This window comes from Ochotona curzoniae, unplaced genomic scaffold, assembly GCF_017591425.1.
Source record: "Ochotona curzoniae isolate NIBS_2020 unplaced genomic scaffold, NIBS_Ocur_1.0 contig_1071, whole genome shotgun sequence".
Taxonomy (NCBI): Eukaryota; Metazoa; Chordata; class Mammalia; order Lagomorpha; family Ochotonidae; genus Ochotona; species Ochotona curzoniae.
The window spans coordinates 165,402-188,335 of NW_024464939.1; the positions used below are offsets into that span (position 1 = coordinate 165,402).

The 22,934-nt window shown below is 40.6% G+C and overlaps 1 protein-coding gene across 1 annotated transcript in view; it reads left to right on the forward strand.

The window, feature by feature from the left end:
- NECAB1 (N-terminal EF-hand calcium binding protein 1) overlaps positions 1-22,934 on the forward strand; it is a 203,502-nt gene that overhangs the window by 144,207 nt on the left and 36,361 nt on the right. The window contains exons 6-9 of the mRNA XM_040993280.1: positions 4,251-4,387; positions 11,453-11,574; positions 14,086-14,162; positions 21,917-21,970. Of these exons, the coding sequence (XP_040849214.1) occupies positions 4,251-4,387; positions 11,453-11,574; positions 14,086-14,162; positions 21,917-21,970 (390 nt within the window). The remainder of the gene's footprint in view (positions 1-4,250; positions 4,388-11,452; positions 11,575-14,085; positions 14,163-21,916; positions 21,971-22,934) is intronic.

Sequence of the window (22,934 nt, forward strand, 5' to 3'; positions counted from 1 at the left end):
CAGCTTCTGCAAGCAGCAAGGGCCAGAGTCTGGGGGAAGCAGCTGGCAACTGAGGAGTGAGAAAAGCACTTCATGGATCTAGACCTTGCCTCTGGCACCTAGCTTTCCATGTGCCACTTTGTTTCTGACGTGCTCTGTACGTAGTCTCTTTGTGAAGGATCTGGCTCAACACGAAGAAGTCAACAAAGAAGCAATCTACTGCAGCACGAAATGGCCAACCCTGTATCCTAGGGAGAGATTAGGTATAGGAACACACAGAAGGGAGGGAAACAGGAGTCGTGTCGTGGGCCCCAGAGAGGAAAAATTGTTTGGAGAAAGCGCCCTGGGCTGAGCCTGGAAAAAAAAGCAGCCGTATCAGAAAATACGTTCTTGTTTCCCTTATCACCAAAGGGCAGCGTATAACAGCAAACCTTCGTAGTCCATTCAAAAATCATAATCCCCCAGATCTTTAGCTCCACTCTCCTCTCTTCGTCAACAGTTACATCATGCAGATGAACCAATGGTTGTGCCTGTTGTTAATTTTATTTTTCATGATACAGTTCTATTGGTCCAGAGATTTTCCCTTCCAACCTCCCCATTCTTCCTCTCCACAACCGGTTTCCCCAATGTTATAACACTAGCATAGTTGCTCAGCAACCATCACAAGTCCATCATCCTGCTCTTTAAGTGCATCGTGCCATCGCAGCTGTAGACAGTGGTAGAAAGCCCCACGTCCTATTGTCAAGGTGTATTTAGCAGTTTTATTGGCAGTCCATCTTTTATTCAGGAGTGGAGATGCATACTGCTATGTATGTTCAATTCTCGATATGCTGGTTTCTTAATGTTATCTGGCTAGTGGCAATAGTGCTAGCAGACTCTCATCAGAGGAATACAGTAGTAGAACAGGACAATTTCCTGTTTGCTGTGATGGGGCGCAATAATGAAAGAGCTAATTATCTGACACAATTTGCCTCAAATAACTGAAATTTTAAGATCTATCTGTGAGATTATAATAGCAAATGCAGTGATTTCTCAGGGTTAAAAATTTATCTGCAATTAAATATTGAATAAGTATCTACTCATTCAATATGCCATGAGGAATATAGGAGTTAATATTTAACCTCTGCATTTAAGAAGCTAAAATCTAACAGTAGCAATCAGTGTTTAAATTTGACCTAAAGTGTTAGGGAGTTGACAAAGAAAAAAAAAAAGAAAATCTCTTTGTAAAGTTCTAACATGACAAAAATGTAACATCCAAATGAGACAAGAGTCAAGCCAACACTATGTTTCATTGCTGAATAATGACACATGTTCTTTACTCCTTAAAGCTGCCTACCAATGGGTATTAAGCATATTATCATTTGTTTTTAATTAATCACAGTATATACTGAAATGCAAATAGAGTTTGCACAAACTTGGACTCTGTAATTATGTTTTTGTCTTCATTTTTATAATTTTATTTTGAAAGCATATGTAGATGAAATGGAAATAATGATATAGAAAGAATCAAATATTTTGTTCTATCACTGTGTTTTCTTTCCAACTCAAAACAAAGGTATCCTTGATTTAAAGAAGCACATGATGTGCTCTTCCATCTGACAACTCACTCCCCAAGTGAGTGCAATGGCCGGTACTGTGCCAATCCGAAGCCAGGAGCCAGGAACTTCCTCCAGGTCTCCCACACAGGTGCAAGGATCCCAAAGCATTGGGCCGTCCTCAACTGCTTTCCCAGGGCACAAGTAGGGAGCTGGATGGGAAATGGAGCTGCCGGGATTAGAACCAGTGCCCACATGGGATCCTGGCGCGTTCAAGGAGAGGACTTTAGCCGCTAGGCCATATGCTCTTAAAATTGTATGTATGCAGGGGGCCTGATGCGTTGGCCTAGCAGCTAAGGTCCTTGGTTCCAATGCACCAGAAGCCCATGTGGGCACCAATTCTAATCCTGGCAGCACCCCGCTTCCCTTCCAGCTCCCTGCTTGTGGCCTGGGAAAGCAGTTGAGGACGGCCCAAAGCTTTGGGACCCTGTACCCGTGCATGGGAGACCTGGAGGAAGTTCCTGGCTCCTGGCTTTGGATTGGCTCAGCACTGGCCATTGTGCTCACTTGGGGAGTAAATCATCGGACGGAAGATCTTTCTTACTGTCTCTCCTCCTCTCTGTATATTTTACTTTGCAATAAAAATAAATAAATCCTTTAAAAATAATTGTATATACGTAGTGCATGAGATCTCTCTCCTTTTTAATGTTTCAAAGAGATTGAAAATAATTTTGAAGGGCCAGTGTTGTGCATAACAGATTAATCCAGCAGCTGCCATCCCATATGGGTGCTGATTCCAATCCTAACTTCTCGGCTTCTGATCCTAGTCATGCATTTAGGAAAGCAGCAGAAGATGCTCAGGTGCTTGGGCGCCTGAAACCATGCGGAAGACCTTTGACCTGGTCCCGGTCCCGTCCTGACTGTTCCAAGGCATTTGGGGAGTGAGACAGCCAGTAAAAGACTCTTTCTCTATAAATCTGTCTTTCAAATAAATTTTAAGAATAATTCTGAAATTGTGCTGCCAATAAGTAGCAAATTTGTATGATCGTTATTGTATGCAATGTTTGTTTCGTAGTGATTTTCCAAAATAGAATTAAAATATTAGAATTTTTTGTTGTTTTAAATACGACTACTAAGTAGGGCGGATAAGAAAATGTCCTCTGTTGGCTGCTTGCAAAACCGACAAAAGAGACAAAACCGACAAAGAGACTGATGACTGAAGCTTTTCGCTATTGCAAATTAGGAAAGAATTTTTCAAATGATATTCATTTTTTTTTCTGTTAACAGGAACATTCTGAAGTAATTTAGATAAGGAAACCACAGTCCAATGTCGCCTGATTCAGAGTTGATAGATGCATACAGTATTTTTTAGTTGGAAGGTGTGCTTGATTGATAAATGAGAACTATAAAATATAAATATGAAAAATATAAGATATGAGAAATATAAGATATAAATGTATAGAATACATTTGCAAGCATTATCTTGTCACCATCGTTCCTTTCAGTTTTGTATCTCCAGCCAACAAATCATTTTGTTTAGAGTCAAAGGTGAGCAATTTTTCCCCTGGCTGAACCTGATTATAGCATTTCCACTCCAGACTCTCAAAACTCAGATTTAGGTAGCTGGTCCCATGAACTGAAGGAATGTATCTAAAAGCAGATCATCCCACATCAATCCGATTTCTTTTTTAGTTCTGTTTATGACTTGATTTTTTAGAGATTTTTAATATTTATTTGAATGGCAGGTGTCCTAGGAAGAAAGGCAGACACGTTTCTTCTGCTCGCTCACTCTCCACATGGCAACATGGCCAGAGCCGGGAACCTAGAACTCCATTATGGTTTCCCATATAGGTGCCAGGAGCCCAAGCATGTGAGCCATCTCTCTCTCTGCCTCTCAGGATGCACGCTGGCACAATGCTGGATAAAAAGCAGCGCAGCCAGAACTCGAAACACGTATCCACTTTGATATGTGGTTTCACAGAGTGGCGATTTAACCATTGTGCCAGATACCCTGAGACTTTCAAAAAACAAAAGCAACAGCTAGTACCATCCGTAGCTCATCTGTACACTCGGATCACTCTTGCAAGCCCAGTTATCAGTTTTGCAGCAATCTCTGTAGCAAACTGAGCTGGCGGAACAAGCAGTGTTTTGTGGCTGGTGCGTAATGGCAGAAGTTAACTGCTAATGAGCTGCAGGTAAAATTAGTGAAAGAGAGGTTTTCACAGATTGAGTAAACTTTAAATACTCCAAGCTTAACATTTTTGTGAATTTCAGAATAAGTACTCATAATTTCCTTTGATTTCAGCAAAATACATGTCAAGAATAATACATGCACCCAGAAGGAAGGAAGTAAAATTCAAAAATGTTGCTGCATTTTGTGGGTGATTGAGAATATATACAATGGCATGGTCACCACTTCAGTGAAACACAGGACAAATCTTAAGTTAGAGCTCAGCCTTTTCTTTCTGCAGACTCTATGCCTTACTTCTGCTCTCTTTTATTCATTTTCTACAATTGAAACAGGTGAGGAAGAGGTGAGGTTTCCAGTCACCTCAGTGATTCTTTCTATCAAGTTCCAGAAGGTGGTTAGAACTCTGTCCAAGCCATCACAGCCCAACGCATCTCTCCTCCCTTCCTCTACTCTTTCTCATGGATGAATCTGTGAATGATGGGTCCCTGGGGCAGAAACCTAATCTTTCCTGACAAAACTAATTGCATTTGTTTTGTTGCCTATAGGACTACCAAGAGGCCTCCAATTTGGAACAATTTGTAACTCGGTTTTTACTGAAGGAGACCATGAATCAGTTGCAATCTCTCCAGAATTCTTTGGAATGTGCTATGGAAACTACGGAAGAGCAAACTCGCCAAGAAAGGCAAAATATTTTCGTATAATGATTTTGTGTGTGTGTGTGACTCCATGTTGATGGAAAACCAGTTGAGGGACATTGTCCTTATATTAATGCAAACCAGAAATGAGATTCAGTGCACTTAAAAGAGAGTGATAGTGGCCTCCACTGGGTGCTTGTCTAATCATTTGCTTCTTGAAAGACCATTCTGTACTTCCTTTTACTGTCCTTCATCTATTCAGAAATTTTAATTAAGCAGTTCAAAGGATGGAAAGACTTTAAAAGACACTGTTAATGATATTAAGATACCTTTGTAATATGCTAGTTCTTAAGAATGCTAAACTTGAATTCATATGTAAAACAGAAACACTGAATCTATGCTGTAGAATATGGAGAGTAAAAGATTAGATATGGATAGAGGGATTAAAGTCCATTTTATACAGATAGTGACATTCAAATTTGCCTTGCAAATGTGTATAACTTGAAAATATAAAAATGATGAGGAAAGCCTTTCAAACTAATTGACCTTGAATATGTTAGAGGCCTGAGAATTCAGTAAGTCTAAATATTTGACAAAATGGAGAAAGGTGAGTGATAGGAAAGACACCATTGAGAAGATAAATGGCCATTTAAACAAAGAAAGTAACATCAAGGAGAAACCTGCCTTAGATATGTGTAAGGAAGATATCAAAGTAATGCCCACCAACAGTTGGTCCTTCCTGGAGTTGTTGTTTGCAGTGACAAGCTGGAAAAGGCTTTGGCGAAACTCTCCCTCCTATAGCGTATTTAGGCAGTTAATATTGGCTAAGGCACTTGAAACCCACAGATGGACCTTGTAAAGTTTCTGTATCATGTATTAGGGAAAGCCACTTTATTTGAGAACAGGCTGGTAAAAAGGACCCTGTAGGACCAAGTTTTCTAAATGAATACGTAATTATTAGGACATCGCTAAAACATAGTGGAATTCCCAACCATGTGTTATGCAATGTCTGAAAGGGTGAGCACCACCAAAATCTAACAAAAAAAGCCAGTCATTCGGAAACTAACAAGCTTGCATAGCTGCTAATCATGGACGAGGGCTCTTCAGTGGAGCTGAGCAGCCTTTTATACAATCTGACTTCCTCTTTTTCACTGCTTTGGGTAGCTCCATAGCAAATGATAAAGTGTTAGCAATCAGCTTTGGGAAAGCCACAGCCCAGCTCCTCAGCTCTGAGCAGAGGGTAATGGAATGTCTTGAAACACAATGAAATGGATTTCATGTGCCTAATGAGAAGAGGAGGCCCCATTTTGATGTTTCTTTTGTGAAGACTTTCTGGGAATAAAATGCCTCTCCCTTTTTAGAATCAGTAATTTACCACCTGAGAAGCTTGCAAAAGCGCTCTGCTCCCCTCCCTCCTGTGCACTCTCTTTTCCATGTAGTCATCTGCGAATGTGTGCTCTACATTTACTGCACTGAGCACCATGGCCGAACAACGGTTCTTTGTCTTAGGTCACGGGTTAGACTTCAAGGCTTGTGATTGCTGCCAACAGCTGCAGAACAGCTGTGCCTTGTGAGAAGGAGAATGTTAATATGGAATTCAAAGGAGGAGGATACATCAGAGGATTAGTGATGCTTTCCCGTGTAGGTTTCTAGCTCAGTGACAATTTGAAATAACTGGCACTGTATTTTTTAAATTAATTAATTAATGATTTAAATTGTATAATAGTTAATTAGGGTAAAAAGGCTCAAGGGCTATAGGAAAGTGGGTAAGACTATTAGTTCCATATTGTTTCAATAATGCTTCCTTCATGTTTAAAGGGGGGTATTAAGGGAGAAGGCCCACCCAATTGCCCACCCTCCCCAGGTCCCGGATGTAGGGTATGCTCTGAGGTTCTCGCTCAAGTGGTTTTGATATTTCAAAAGTTATGAATCGCTGCCAATCTTGACACTCCAAGCACTGTGAGGTCTTTGAAGAATCCACTGATTGACCTAATCCATCATAGAGTCTCTGTTTGCCCCCTATTTCGCTGCCAAGATATAGCTGAGATGGTTGGTTGACCTGTTCTGTCTTCTCTCTTTTCTTGGTTAGGGTTCTTGAGTCCAGCATTTTGATTGAGGAGACCTCCAAATAAACTTTGTCTGAGGTGTTCTCAGACCAGATTCTTGAATGTGCTAGCAAGTACAGGGCCCGGCACAGTCCATCGCCCCAATCAGCTGGTGGTTGCAATTGCTGGGTTGGTTCTGTTTTCCCTCACGACTTCCACTGGAACCCATGGGTGTTGCAGTCCAACCTGGTTCTGCCCAGCACATACTTGGCCCTCGCATGAACAAGTGGGAGCTGCAGCCTAGTTGGAGCGAGCCACAATAACCCCCACCAGGCCCGCCCCCTACCCTGGTTTGCCAGTATGTGTAGCAGTAGTCCAGTCTGTCCCACACCCCATTCCACCCCAGCCCCTGTCCTGGTTTTTGTGCTCTCCCATGGGAGTGGTAACCCAAGAGGGAGGAGCCCACTATTTCCTTCCCAGGCCTTTCCCACTTCCAGATTGTGCTCTCTCCAGGTAGTTTTGTGGTTTGACTTGACAGAACTAGCCCCCAGTGCCCGTTTCTGCCAGCTGATACTATGGCTAAGCCCAACCAACCCTCACCCACTCTAATTTTGTTGCACCAGTAGGAATAATCAGTTCATTCTGGCTTTTCCCCGATCTAGTCCACATGAGGTGTACAGGTACTGGCACTGTATTAACTCTGATGTCAGTTTCGGAAGTGCTGTTGCGGGATATTTTACTGAGAAATTATTGGATTGTCCAAATATCTGATACTACTACCCAGAGGTTTCTGGGGGAACAAAATTAGGTAGCCACAAGCAAATGGAAAACAAGGTCCCACGCGGGATTTACGCACATAATTTCCAATGTGATGATGCTGATGAACCAGCCTGAGGCACATGGATCAGGTCTCAACCTGGAGGAACTGTGTCTCCCCTTCCAGGACTACATGTTCCTATTGGCTGGTTTTCCAAAACAAAATGAGCAGAGTTGTCAGTAGTCAAGGCAAGACAGGAACATCTTTCCCTTTTCCACAATACCAATAAAGGCACCAGAGAGAAAAAACCCTTGGAGATACAAAATTGTATTGGATTTGAGTGGCAGAATGATATTCTGTGAAGGAATCAGTACCTTACCCTGTCCGCATCATTTATCTCTCATCTGGCTCTGCTTTGTTTGGTTGGTTGCTGATTGCACGGTCTTAGCTCTGGGCAGCCTTAACAGCTCTCAGAAGAGGATGTTCTACCTTCCACTTCACTGCCATGCACTCACATGGTACCTGGCGCTCCTATCTCATCTCCACTTCTCACTTGTTTGTCTTTCCTATTGGACTTTGACTTTTTAGATGACAGAGTTTGCATTCTTCTCCGTTACTTGGCATAACTACATATTAAACATATTTAACACTTAATTCTGAGTAAATGAAAGGTGATTCCAGGTAAGGGGAAGTCAACAGAGGAGCAGTAAGTGAGGACCTGGGATTTTGAAGAAATATTTGGACCAGCTTATGGGGTTATGAAAGATTTCAAAAACTGGACAGATGCACTCTCACTTCATTCTCCCCGATTTTCCTGATGCCTGTAACCCAGAGAAAGTGAGAATAAGGGTCAAGGAATTAGGAAAATCTACTCTATTGTAACAATAATGAGTGCATACTGTGTATTTAAGGAATAGAAGAAAAGGTTCAGCAAGAAGAGGGCAAATCACTGCAGCTAAAACTTCATCAGTTTACTTTCATAAAAGAAGACTTCGTGATGCCCTGCACAATCAAGTGGCTACCCACAGACTCAGTTCTAATAATTTACCCCTCCTTCAGCATCAACATTTTTTGTGAGATCTAATGTCTGTGAAAGCTGAAGATGCCATAACAAACTCAGAGAAATCATCTATTCCATCTGTCAACCTCAGGGCAAAATCCCACAGCATCATGCATCCTGTGGTAATGAGTTAGACATGCCATGTTGGGCAAAATGTTTGTGTCTGTTCATGCGCAACTGGCAATTTCAGAGAGATGAGATGTGTACAGCTGGAATGCCACAGAAGTGAGACTTTTTCAGATGACACTGTGGGTATTTGTGCTGGCAAACTGACTGGGAGCCACATTAATTCCATGTCTTTTGATAGGCTCTAATAACCAATGACAGTAATAATCATGATGCTATACTGAAGTTTCTCTCTAGAGGACCCCGTCCTCTTACATAAGCCTTTCCTCCTTGCAAAGTACAGTCTAAGAGCACGGTTTAATCGTATGTGGATTTCCTTTGTGTAAAGTCATCTGCAAGGTTTTATAACTAGTGATGTAGATGCTTTCTGGAGTTTGGGAATTATTTTTCTCTTGTTGATGGTTGTCTAGTACAGGAGTAAGGAAAAGTTTCAGTTTTGCCTGCAGCTAATTATACAAATCGAGACAGCTTAATTCCCTTAGCTTGAACATAGAGAAGGAATTCCCTAATCACCTGCTGATGTGACCACAGCTTTACTAAGCTATAGGAAGATATGATTAAAAATTTAAGATTGAGTATATGATTTATTTTGTTTCCTCCCTACACCATAAATAGTGACACTAAAAATACATTGGTAAAAGGAGGAATTAACCTAAAATTATAAAAAGGATAGAAGAGCCAAGGGAACTGAAACTTGGAACCTGGAAGCAAAATGCACGTGTTGGAAACTGAATAAAAACAGCTAAAGCTGAGATTTTCAGTTCAAGGTGCAAAGTGATTGCTGTCTCAAGAACTGACTGCCTGTAGCATTTGTGGCTGGCAGTGAAGGTGCAGGTGGGGTTGTCACAGGGTAACAAGCTCCATTCATTATTGTATACTGGCTGCCACTTCCCATTCCTTGAGTGATCTACAGGAGTGCCCCATGGGAAAAAGTGTACAGAGCCCTGCAGAAGAATAGGTGTACATCTAGGACCCAGGGACAATACTCAAAAGCAAAACGTTGACGTTCTGCAGACTAGACAGTAACTCTGACACCGCTTCACATACTCTGCTCCTAGACCATGAACAGCTAGATTCATCTTCTCCAGTTGGAAGGTGCTCCCTAGCAGGATCTAATTAGCCCAAGCAAAAGGACTCTACAAGTACTAATGCGTCACTTCCCCATGAAGTGACTGTACCATGCTACTCTACAGTGTAGGCTAAATGGACCATCTCACTACACACACACACATAGGGTTCTCTCAGCTTTGCATAGCTTCCCTCTGAAATGTGTAGAGAAAGCCCACAGAACAAATCAAGAAGGAGGAAATCAACATGGAACTAACAGTAATGACTAAGACAGCAGAAGAAAAGCTTCAAGATAAAATCCAAACTCTCAGAAAGCTAGAAGAAGATATTGTATCTGTGAACTGAGGACAGGATGCTGTTATAGCAAGAGTTCTTGATAATGACCAGTATGATTACATAAAAGAAGCTCTAAGAAAGGTTTAATTGTAGAAGCATGATGGAACTTTCTAAAAAAAAAAAAAAAAAGGAAAAATACAAATAAAACAATCCTAGGGGGTCGGACAAAAGGCCTGATTTTGGTAAAATAGCAATGCTCAGAAGAACAGAGAGAAAATTTTCAAAGGAATAATGAAAGCAAAAGTCTCAGAACAAGGGCATGAGTTTCTAGCTTGATAGCACAGGCCAACAGCCTATTGAAAGGAATAGTAAGTGTGCAATACCAAGGCCACAATGCACTTTTAGAATTTTGGAGAAAAAAGAGACTAAGTACTACCAGAGAGAAAAATCAGATTTTATGCAAAGAATCAAGAAAACACAAATTTCAGTAATGACTCTGGGGGCTGGAACACAATGGAGCAAGTCTTTGAAAATGATTTGTAACTTGGAATTCTTTACTCCTTAAAACCACCAATAAAGTAGGTTTTCAGACATGCAGTGTTTTAAGATTTTTATCTCCTCTCAAGCACTACTTCTTACTAAGCAAGTAGGAGGTATTTTTCCATCAAAGTGAAGGAACCAAGTAAGAGAGAAATGGAATCCTATTGGTTGAGGGTGGGTGGTAATTTAACGTAGAAGAAAGGCTAAAGCAACCTTCCCTGGATGATAATTTTGAAATATTTTTGGACTCATAAATTAGTATTAGGTTTGCTGCCTATAACAGAAAAAACTCACCGGGGCTTAAAGATACAGTGGCTTATTAACGCCTACTAACAAAAGTGGTGAGATTAGGGTAAAGCAATCGAAACATCTCTACAAATTTCTCATAGACCTTTTGCTCCTGTGACATTCTAATATGTAAGTCAGATTTGCCTCCAACACAGTTACTGTAGTTCCACCATTCTGTGTGCATTCTGACCGGCAAAAATAAGGAAAAACAAAGCAGTTACTTCCCAGATGAATTTTTTTCTGGGCAGTATTCCTGGAAGTTCCTTACAACATTTCTATGTCCATATCATTGGCCTGAGCTTTTCATTATGAAGTGATCTGATAAAGCCTAGAACTTGAAAAGGAAGGCAGTAATTCAAGCACATTATATACAAATATGATAGCTAAGAAACGTGCCTCTCTGAAGGGGAGTGAGAGCATGGGCTGTGGGTGAGAGGAAACATCTCTTTGTCAACGATGTGTTACACAATTGTTTGACTTTTAAATACATGAGTATATAGCTTTGATCCAGAAATACTAAAGGAAGGGGGGGAAGAATATCATTATGTTATATAAACAACATATTAAATCTGTTAAAAAGCAATTAAATGTTAAAAAAAAACACTGAAGTAAAAAATTGAAGAAAATTTACAGATGTCAAAATCAGCAAAATTTAGTACATGTGTGTGTATGTGTTTTATTTACGGTTTAGCCAGCAGGATAAAGTATTCTTAAATTAAAAGTTGAATGCAATTTTTATTCATAATTTTAAGAAAAATGAAACTCCAGAATTCTCTTGTTTCTTAGGTTTATAAAGTATGGTACCAATTGACCTTGGCCCTCTGGAGCGTGTTTGCAAGCAATAGTTTTCATCAGATTTGATTTCACTACACTAGGAAGTCTTTGTGACGCACACTTGCGTAAGAGACTGAAGCTCTGACACTGAGATCCAGTTTTGTCTCTGTTGTTCAAGGCAAGGGCCAACCAAGCCTGAAGTGCTATCCATTCAGTGGCCTGGAAAACGATCAAACCGCCGGGTCCAGAGGCACAACAGCTTTTCCCCGAACAGCCCTCAGTTCAATGTCACTGGTCCAGGTAATGCAGCTTTCCTTGGTTTTTCTTTCTTAAAGGCAATTCAGTTTGCATTTTCTTTTTAACCATTTTAACAAACTGCTACAACAACGACAGTAACGGAACAGTATACCTTATGCTTATTAGATTTGAGGTTGAAGAAGCAGGGTAATCCTTACCATTCGTTCCATCCAAATCCTGGGCTGTGTGGCCAGGTCGGACTTTTGCAAGCTTAGTTAAAGCCACCATTTGTGCATAGCCTGTTACCTTTCCATTGGCCAAGGGGGTCACATGCTAAGCTCCATCCCGAGGAGGAGGAAGAAGCGCGCCTCCCATTATCTGAGAAAGTACAGCAAAACTGTAGTTGAGAGGAAGAAGGTGAGGGACTTGGACCAACAGTACAGGCTGCCACATGGGCTAGGACATCAGCTATGGACCCCAGGAGAAAATATATTCTTCCCATTTTATCTGTTTAGAAATGGTTAGTGTGTATGTGAGGGCAACCTGGCTGCGACATCGGTCACCCCGTTGATCGCCAGGGTTGATTTGGCTGATCTGGTTGGCCAGGCGGGTGTCTCCTTCCTCGCTCACCGCTCCATGTGCGTCCCTCTGGAAGCTACACGCTCGGTCGAATAGGACGACCATCCCCGATAGAGGAGGACCAGTCTTCGGTCAAGGGTATACGAGTAGCTATGCTCCCCTGCTAGAACCTGCAAACAAGCTCTCAAGAAATGGTTAGTGTAAAAGAGCCTTCTCAAAACGGTGTGACAGCCATCTTAAATCCTTTTGGGGACAACCCACTTTGGAAGCATGTTAACTAATCTGTGAATTCAAAAAGTAAACATAAAGTGTGTTTACACATTTATATGTCTTCTTTCCTTCTCCTTCCCCTCCTTTTTGTTTGTTTTTATAGTAGCCACCATGTGGCAGTGCTAACACTCATTTTTGTATAGTTTATATGATGGACTTTGAGAGGTGCTTCTCCCTGAAAATTCTGACATGAGCACAACATTTTTTTTAAAGATTGGTTTGGTTTTGAACAGGCAGAATTAGAGACAGAGAAAAATCTTACATCCACTGGTTCACTTCCCAAAATGCTACAACAGTCAGTGCTGGGTCAAGCCATGACCAGGAAGTTCTTCCAGGCCTCACATATGGGAGACAGGAGCCCAGGGACTGGAACCATCTTCTGCTACTTCCCCAGGCACATTAGCAGAAAGCTGCATTGCAAGTGGAACTCCTGGGACTTGAACCATACCCATATGAGATGTGAATACTACAGGCTGTGACTTCACCTTTATGCTACAACTCTGATCCAGACCCCTAGTTTAGCTCTTCTTAAAGCCAAAGGACACGTTGAAGTTTTGAATTCAATCATGTCCCTGTTTCAAAAAATATTCAATGATTATTTCAGCAAAAAACCCATGGGAATATTTTAGGTAAACTACAGTTAAAATCTAGAAGGATGCCAGGGTATGTGTGCCATTATAACTTCACATAATAGTATGAATTCCAAAGGTGATAACAACAGCAGAACTTTTGTTTTTAAAAAGATTATTTTATTTTTATTGGAAAGTCAGATTTACAGAGAGAAGCAGAAACAGGAAGATCTTCCATCTGCTGGTTCACTCCCCAAGAGGGCATAACAGCTGGAGCTGAATGGATCCAAAGCCAGGAACCAGGAGCTTCTTCCAGGTCTCCCATGCAGGTGTAGGGTCCCAAGGCTTTGAACCATCTAATGCTGCTTTCCCAGGCCACAAGTAGGGAGCTGGATGGGAAGTAGAACATCCAGGATACCAACCAGCACCCATGTGGGATCCCAGTGCATGGAAGGCGAGAACTTTAACTGCTAAGTTACCGCATCAGACATGAGAACTTTCAAAATGTTTAACCCATAACCTGTTGTTGGATACATAAATGTTAGATATGTAAACATATTTAGCACATATGTGTGCTATATTAATGCACCCATGCAAAAATTATCACAAACACGTGCATACCACATATATGCATATATTTAAATGTCTCATATATATGAATATTGACCAACAGGTTGCAGTCTGAATACTGACTGCTGAACCATGGTTAGTAAGTCAGGTTAGTGCCGAGGAAGGAAGACACCAGCTCTCGTTTATGCTTCTTTTGGAAGGTAGCAGTTTATGCTTTGCTGTGATCAGGAATGTGATTTCACTGCCTCTGCCCTGCAAGTTTAGAACAATTAATTGAGGTCCTCTCATTTCAGAATAAACTCAACTACCCTCTCAGTGAAATAGGCTCAACAGGATCTGTTCTCGACTCTCCAAGGCCAGGATAGGCAGCAGCATAAAAGGCAGACCTCTGGAAGTAAACCCACTGGGAGACAAGGATCTGTAGCAATCAGTATGTTGGAAAGCACTCCTGTAAACATATTTTGCAAAATGTGTTCATGAGCCAGCGACACTGTGTTCTTCCTTCAGAACCAAAGGAGGTCTGATATAACTGAACACTGCCCACCGCATCCTCTGCATGACGTGTTGCTCTTGTGGTTTCCTCCAGGCTTATCAGAAGAAGACAATCAGTGGATGACCCAGATAAACAGACTCCAGAAATTAATTGATCGACTGGAAAAGAAGGTGAGTGTTTCTACTCCATGTTCTCTCACCTACGTTGCTGGATCTCCTGACCCAATGCTACTCAATGCTTCAGCCCCAGTATATGCCCTGTGAGTAGAGTACCTAGGATAGCAGTGCTTCTGGGGATGCTTGCTTAGTAGTTACTTGGCTTTTGTTGTTGTTAAAGCAGATACAGTGTTTCCGCAATTCTTCTCATCCTCCAGCTCCAGAGAAAACTCAATCTTCTTGAAAGAAAATAGTTTTCAGAATAGGTTGCACAGCAGACCCAATGGCATGATCTATGTAGGAGATATATCCAAAAGAAAATATTTGGAAAGGTTGAGAATTAAATGTATACCAGGGAAATATAAGCAAAAAGAAAGTTGGTGTGGATAGATTAGTATCACAGAATATGGAGTTCAAAAATCACAATGAGGAAAGAAGGATATATATCATGTGAGGTGATTAAGTCAAATATAGATAGATGATGGATAGATGGATAGATAGATAGATATGCCAGATAATGTTGCAACCACATTTTTATTGTGTGTGTCTTTGTATAGATAGCTTCAAATTTAACTTCCATATATTTACATTTCATATATTATGGAAAACATGTGATATTTGTCATTCTATATCTGCCATGATAACCTTCATTTGCATCTATTTTGTCACAAATGTCACCATTTCTTATACTTTCATGGCTGAGCAATATTCCATTGTGTATTTAAGCCACATTTTCATTATCCATTATTCCATTGCTAGACAGATAGGTTGATTCCATGCATTTGCCATTATGGACAGTGCTGCGGTAAACACTGGAATGCACACAGCCTTTCTTTGATGTGATGACTTCATTTCCTTCGGATGTCTGCTCAGCAGACATAGATCTACTTTCAGGTTTTTAAGAACCTCCATGGTTTTCCATAATGACTGTGCTAATATTAAAATACTATACTAATTTTCATTCTCCCCTTTCTTAATACCTTGCCAGTATTTTGTCTTTTTTATAACAGCATTTCTTAAATATATATTTATATGCATATTTAACATATATTTATTTCTTTGAAAATCAGAGTTAGCAGGAGAGTGAGAGAGTAACTCACTGGATTACTCCCCAGATGGCTGCAATGGCCAGTGCTGAGCCAGGCGAAAGCCAAGAGTTTCATCCAAGTCTCCCGTGTGGATTCAAGAGCCCAAACACTTGAGCCACTCTCTACTACATTTCCCAGGCTATGAGCAGGGAGCTGAATCAAAAGTGGAGCAACAGGGACTTGAACCAGTGCCCATGTGGGATGCTGGCTTTGACAGAAGCAGCTTTCTCCACTACACCACATTGCTAGCCCCCGTAAAGGTCTTTCTAACTGTGATAAATTGATACTTGATCATGATTTTCACTTGCATCTCCTTGACAACTAGTCATACTAAGTATTTTTTCATGCCTTTGTTGACATGTGTATCTTTAAAAAAGATTTATTTCTATTGAAAAGGCAGATGTACAGAGAGAAGGAGATAATGAGAAAGATATTCTGTCCATCTCTCCTCTGGTTCACTCCCCAAGTGGCCACAACTGCCAGGGCTAAGCCAATTTGAAGCCAGGAGCCGGTAGTCCCATCTGGTCAGCTAACAGGTGCAGGGTCTCAAGGACTGGGACCATTCTCTACTACTTTTCTAGGCCACAGGCAGGGAGCTGAGTTGGAAGTGGAGCAGCCAGGACATGAACCGGTGCCCATATGGGATTTCAATGCATGCAAAGCAAGGATTTAGCCACTAAACTATCATGCTGGGCCCAACATAGGTACTTTTTCTTTTGAAATTTTTCCAATCAGTCTTTTGCCTATTTGTAAACTGATTGTTTTGCGGTTGAATTATTTTAGTTGCCTATTTTTCTGTATTTTAATCCTTCATCAGATACATAATTTGCAAATAATGTCTTGTTTACTCTCAGTTGTCTCTTCAATCTGTTGTTTCCTTTGCTCTGCAAATAGATTTTTAGTTGATAAAATCCCATTTATTTATTTTTGCTTATTTGCCTGTGTGTTGCCTGTGCTAATGTATTGGACTATTTCTTCCTATATTCACCACTAATCATTTCATAATTTTAGATCCTATGTACAGATCATTGATATAATTTGATTGGTTTTTATATAAGGTGAAAGGTATATGCATGTTTGTTCTAACTTCTCCATGTGGAAATCTAGTTTTCTCAGCACCAATTACTGAAGAAGCAACCTTTCTCAAATTAGTATTATTTAGCACCTTGGCCAAAGATAAACTACTTGTAGATATGTGGATTTATTTTTGAAGCTTTTATTCCATTCCATTAGTCAATGTGCCTATTGCTTAAAATGATATATTTACTTATTTCGAAAGTCAGAGTTACAGAGTGGGGGAGAGACAGAAAGAAGTTTGTTATTAGTCTGCTGCTTCACTCCTTCAATGGCCTCAGTATCCAGCAATGGGAACTACCAGAGCCAGGAGCTTCATCTTGGTCTCCCCCGTGGGTGACAGGGGCCCAAATACCTTGGGCCACCCTTTAGTGTTTGTTCCAGGCCACTAGCAGAGAGCTGGATTTGAACTGGAGCACTATTGTGAGTGACCTTCAAATGGGACTTGGGTGTTGCAGGTGTGGCATTATCCACTTTGCCACAACACCAGGCCCAATGTGCCTGTTTTTCTGACTGTACCAATTATTATTTTTTTTATGATACAGTTCTTAGGCTCACTGATTTCCCCTTCCATCCTCCCCATCTCGCCTTATCCCCACTGTATTTTCCAATATTGTAACAATAGTACAGTCATTCAATAACAGTCACAAGTCCATCATTCTGCTATTTAAGTTCATCATGACATTGTAAGTATAGACAATGATATAAGATCCAGCATCCTACTGAGAAGATATATAGAAAACTGTATAATGGAGGCAAGTATACCATGAAGATACATTCTAGTGTGTATCTCTACTTCTCAATAAAAGATGGACTCCCAATGAAACTGTTGAATATATCTTGACAATAATACAAATTATTTTTTAAATAAATACTCGTTCAAATACTGCCTGCTTTGCTTCCAATTTGGTTCTCTGTTAACTCACCTGGAAGGGAAGGGAAGATGACCCAAGTACTCAGGTCCCTGCAACCAATGAGGAAGACCTGAAGTGGCATTCCAGACTCCTGGCTTCAGCCTGACCCAGCCACAGCCTGTAAATTAAATAGGGAATGAACCAGTGGATGGAGATTTCTGTTTCTCCTTTTCATTTCCTAACACTGCTTTTTTATTATTACTATTATCATTGATTACGTTGCATTATGTGACACAGTTTTGTAGGTACTGGGATTCTCCCCACCCATCCCCAAACCCTCCCCTCATGGTAGATTCTTCCACCTTGTTGAGATTCTTTCATTGCAACCATTTACCAAGCATAAAGTCCAGCATCTTATTGTCTAGATAAGTTCAATGGTTTCTTGGGGAGACCATTTCTGGTCCAAAGGTAGAGCCGGCAGAGTATCATCCCAATCAATTAAAAGCCCCAACATAACATCAGTAACAATTTATAATGTTATGAAATTAATTGACATGGTATTGAGTAACCCATATGTTAAAAGAAAAAAAAAGAATGCAAGTTCTGAACCACATCCTATGACTTCTTCATTGACATTTCAATTATTAGTTTATATACAACCAGGTTCTATACACCTCAAAATGACTATTGATTACTATTCAGCTGTCTCGGGTCTATTTTAATTTTAGTATTTAGCAGTTTATAGTGTAGAAGCATGATTTAGCTGAACCTGGCTGTTTTTCGGGTAGTCTAACTCTATAAGTCTAATAAGACATATGTCAACAGTTTAGGTGCAGAACAGTTTTAGGAGGGGTGTGCAGAGAAATCCTCAACACCCTAGTGAGGAGTAACTGATCTTTGTGTCCCACCCAATGAGGTGTAAGTGCATCCATGCTGACCGTTTCCTGTCTGGTTCTAAGCTTTTCTTGTTGTTCTCTATCTGTTCTAGATTTTTTGTTTGTTTGTTTCTTTTGAGCGGTTTCTGGAGCGATCTTGATGGTCATTGCGAGAGAGGGTGGGAATCCTCCTTTTCATTTCCTAACACTGCTTTTTAAATAGATGAATTTATTTTTATTGAACAGGAAGATTTTACAGAGCGAAAATTCTTCCATCCACTGGTTCACTCCCCAATTGGCCACAATGGCCAGCGCTAAGCCAATCCAATGCCAGGATCCAGAAACTTCCTACTGGTCTCCCCCATGGGTGCAGGGTCATAAGACTTTGGCAGTCCTCCACTGTTTCCCACACCACAAGCACAGAGCTGGACAGGAAACAGAGCAGCCAGGACATGAAACAGTGCCCGTATAGGATGCTGGCTTTTGCAAGAAGAGGATTAGCCAATTGAGCCATCTCTGATCAATCTTTTTTAATAAGGAGGTGGTGTTGAGAATCTTAGGATCTTCACATGACACTTGTGACACGTCACCAGAACAACACAGGTGGCAGCTGTGAAACAACCTGGTTGAAGTATTGGGAATCTTTCAAATCAGTTCAGGAAAATGGCTGTGCTGTCTCCTAAAAGCTGAGCTTTCATACTCATTCCACAGTCCACTTCTGTAACTTAGCATAAAAGTTGATGATTTGGGCATTAAAACTACTCAGTGAGCAAGCAATTTAGAATGTGACAGAGTTGTTTTGAACTGTGTTTTGTGTGTTGCTAGTCATTGCATTCATATTGATTAATTCTGTGTATCAAATCTGCATACCTCTTTACTCCAATCATATTTTATTGAACTAGAGCATCTTTCATGATAGAGACAGCTTTGATCAATCAGTAAGATGTGTGGTGCATGCCTGCTTGTGTTTATGGCAGTCACTGACCTTGAGAAATCCTTAGGGTACTTGTAAAAATCAGCTATACTATAGTCTTAAAGAGAGAGTGTGTCATTGACCTATAAGATTGCTCTTTAAAAAAAAAAATATGTGGTTATGTAGACTTGGATTTGTAGTTAATGTTCACAGCAGACTCACTGCCTGCCTGAGAATTTTCCAAAACAAAAGGAGCAGACATTACAATCTATAGATGCTCACCTACTGTGGGTTAGACTGCTTGGGAAGGTTCTTATGTGCAGGAATGGTTTAAGCTGGAACATAAAATTTCAAGGGGCCAGCGTCGTGGCATATAGGCTAAGCCACCACCTGCCAAACTGGAATCCTCTGTGGGTACCAACTTGAGTCCCGGCTGCTCCACTTCTGAACCAGTTCCCTTCTAAGGTGCCTTGGAAGGCAGCAAAGGATGGCCAGTATCCATGTGGACAACCCAGAGGAAGCTCCTGACTTTAGCTTGGCTCAGTCACAGCTGTTTTGGCCATTTGGAGAGTGAACCAGCACATGGAAGACTATGGTGCAGGTCAATATTCCTCCCGCTTTATGTCTCTAATAAATAAGTGAACTGAGACTAAGACAATACATGGCTATGAAAGTGTTTTTAATTATGGAAGAATTGGAAATGCAGCATCCCTATTGTAAAACTCAACTTCATTAAAACATAAGGCTTCAGCTGTTAAATACGTTTGGAATCATTTAAAAACCACAAAATACCTCCTCTTTTTAAAGTGACTTTAAAGTTCTCAACAAAATGACCTTTATTTGGCATCTGAAATTTCATAGTTATTTTTGAAAGAGTAGCTCAAACTTAGGTCATAGTGTTTTTTTTTTATTTTTCAACTTTAAATTGTGTCATGCCCCTTTCTTTCCTGGTCTCTTTTCTCCCTCTCTTCTTTGAAAGCATTTCATTCTGAGCACAGTGTCTGAGAGGTTTGCTGAAAAGTGTGATTCTTTTCAGCAGGTACTTCCAGCTGTGTGGAGCTCAGCATGAGCTGTCTTAATGGATGCCGAAGCAGAGCAAATCCAGTTTTTCTTTACACCTTATTCTGTACTGTGCTGAAATCGATGCTTAGAGGGAAAGTTGCCTAATTCCAAAGAGCGGCTAAGGAAGTGCCATTTCAGTCCCGACTGTCTTGTCTCCTGCAGTTGTTAACAGTAGGGTTGATCTCTCTGTTAAACGAAAGTGTACCTACAGTGGAACATATGTTCTCTTTTCTCTCCATGCAGTATTTATGATGCACTGTAAACCAACCGTTATTCCTTTCTTAGGGGGGAAAGAGAGGGATGGAAGAACTCACACTCCAAATTCCCACAAGTTTTGGCAGATGATCCTTCCGTCCACTCCCTTCTCCAGGAGTACTTATGGCAATACATGGTGGTTACATTTTATATTTTAGTTGAGCTGTGCAGAGATCACCTTTAATGTTAAGAAAACAGCAGGAAATAATTGTAAGACTGCTTCAGTCTTCATTGAGTCCTAAGTATATGATCAGATTACAGGGCTCCTTCAACTAAAAGGGAGTCATTAGAGTTATCACATTCACATGATTTGTACATTTTTTCTTAACTTCATACAGAGAAGGAAAAATTCAAGAGTATACTGGGATAGCTGTCAGGATGATAGCAGCGTTGGAAATTATTGTTACATATTTGATCTGTAGAATGCTTGTACTTTTCAATGCACATGTACAGTTTTTATGTAATCGTGTGTTCCTGGATGAGTTGCAAGGTAGAGTGGACATTCTTTCGGCCACTTGTTTATTTCATATTTGTTAAGTATCTCTCAAGCGTCAGGTCCAGTTCTGACAGTGGCACTAGAACAGTGATTTAAACAGGTCAAATCCTCTCTGGACAGGCAGATAAATTGTGAACAAATCTATGACCCAAAATATGAAGAATGAGTGGGGTGATGCGACAGAGCTGGAGGAGTGGACTGTTCCAAGTGGGGGTGGGGGAGGGTCACTCCAGGGACGTTATACGTGAGCTGAGATATGAAAGATCAAAGAAGGCCGACACCATGAAGACCTGGGGCTAGAGGATGTACAGCAACTAGGGAAAGGGGCTCCTGGAAAAGTTAAACTCCTTGCTAAAATTGCCACCACGAGAGAACAGCATAACTAAAGCAACATAACTCATTTATGAACAGGATGATGTCATTTCAGACAATCTGGATTTCTGGATAACTTCCATGTTATTTCTTATCTTTTCAAAGGAATTATGTCTCAGCTTCCTTTGGAAGTCATGGCAGGATATATAAACACACTCAGGGAATGAAGCCCTTGGGGATTCTATGCTTGAGGAGACATTAGCATTACCCGAGGGCTGTCGTGAAAGGCCCCAATCAGGCATTACAGGAGTCCTCATGTTAATGATCATCAGTAGGATTTTCACTTATTTTTCAAATTCTCTTTCCTTTTAGTAAAACCAAATTAATATAATTGTGTAAATGCATCATAGCTATTAGCTCATATCTGTAAGAACTTTCCAGGAAATGTGGAAATGTGCAGCATCCCTAGCAAAAGAAATCAGCCTGATCAGCCCGGTATTCTCACTGTTTGTACTTTTTTTTATATACCTCCCTACTCTCCCTGTTCAACAGCCTCTCTTCTCTACTTTGTTCTCTAGTCGCTTCAATGAAGCAAACTTGAGGCAAAAACAAATTTAATACATCTGAAATGATCTCTTTAAAATGATAAATGTAAACAAAGAATCTATGTTGGAAAAACTCAACAATTAAAAACTCAGAATTCTGTCACTTCCTTCTAAATAATAAGGCTATCTTGGTCCAGCATTGCTGTAAGAAAACTGCCATTTGAAGATGAGGCTTATTTTTGTCACTTAATTTCTGTGTTTTTTTTTTCTCTACCATTTCTTTCTCCCACTAAAGGACCTCAAACTTGAACCACTGGATGAAGAAGTCATCGAAGGGAACACTAAATCTGTAAGTCCTTTTTCCAGATCAAAATTTTAAAAATACGTATTTGGGAATCATAACTGAATTTCATAAAATGTTACTATCTCAGTGAAACACATAACAGTAATAAGTTGACATTTGTCACGTTCCGTGGTAAGTCAGATTTTCTAAACAGAGATTTGTGCAAGTGTGATATTTCACATGGAGGGCTTTTTTTTTTTTTTGAAAGCATCTTATATGTGATAAGCTCAAAATTAAAATGTTATAGCATACATTTGTAAATCAAAAAGCTATTGGATAATAGACTCAAAACTGGCAAAGTGAACAACCTTCAAGTTGTATCATGAGCACATTTTATAAATCCTGGCAGGTTGAGAACTGTATCTAATGGAGCTGAAGCCTGCCTGTATTCAATGTTCTATTTCCAGCATTTAGGAAACATGAAATGTACCTCAGGGCTAGGGGCAAATTGTTGATGATCAGAAGTAATGTCTAAAAACTACAGCTCGCGTCTCAGGACGGGGCTTCTCACACCTGGATCCCACACACCAGCCACCATGTGCATGTGGTGAACTGTCCCGGGCGGCTAGTGCACCATTTGGTGCCAGGCTCCACCTGCTGGCCACCTGGCCGGGAAGCTCTGGGGTTTTGGTTCTTTGAATTGCTACTTAGGTAGCTCCAGGATGAACCCATTGTGCTTCTAGGACATGAAGCAATTATAAAGGTTCCCAATGACAGTAACTCTTCCCTTGAAAAACTTGTAATTACTGAACAATGCTGACCACCAAATACCAGTCCATGCAAAGGCTATGGCTCAGGGCTTGACCAGCAGAATCATATCCTGTTACCTGACATGATGATGGATCAGGAGAAGGGTCACTGTAAGCAGGGCCATTACATTAATTAGCACTCAAGAACTATAACTGGGGGTAGATTCTGTGAGGGATATGTGGGCCAAACCCTGTGGGAAATTCTAGCCCCACTGGTTAGC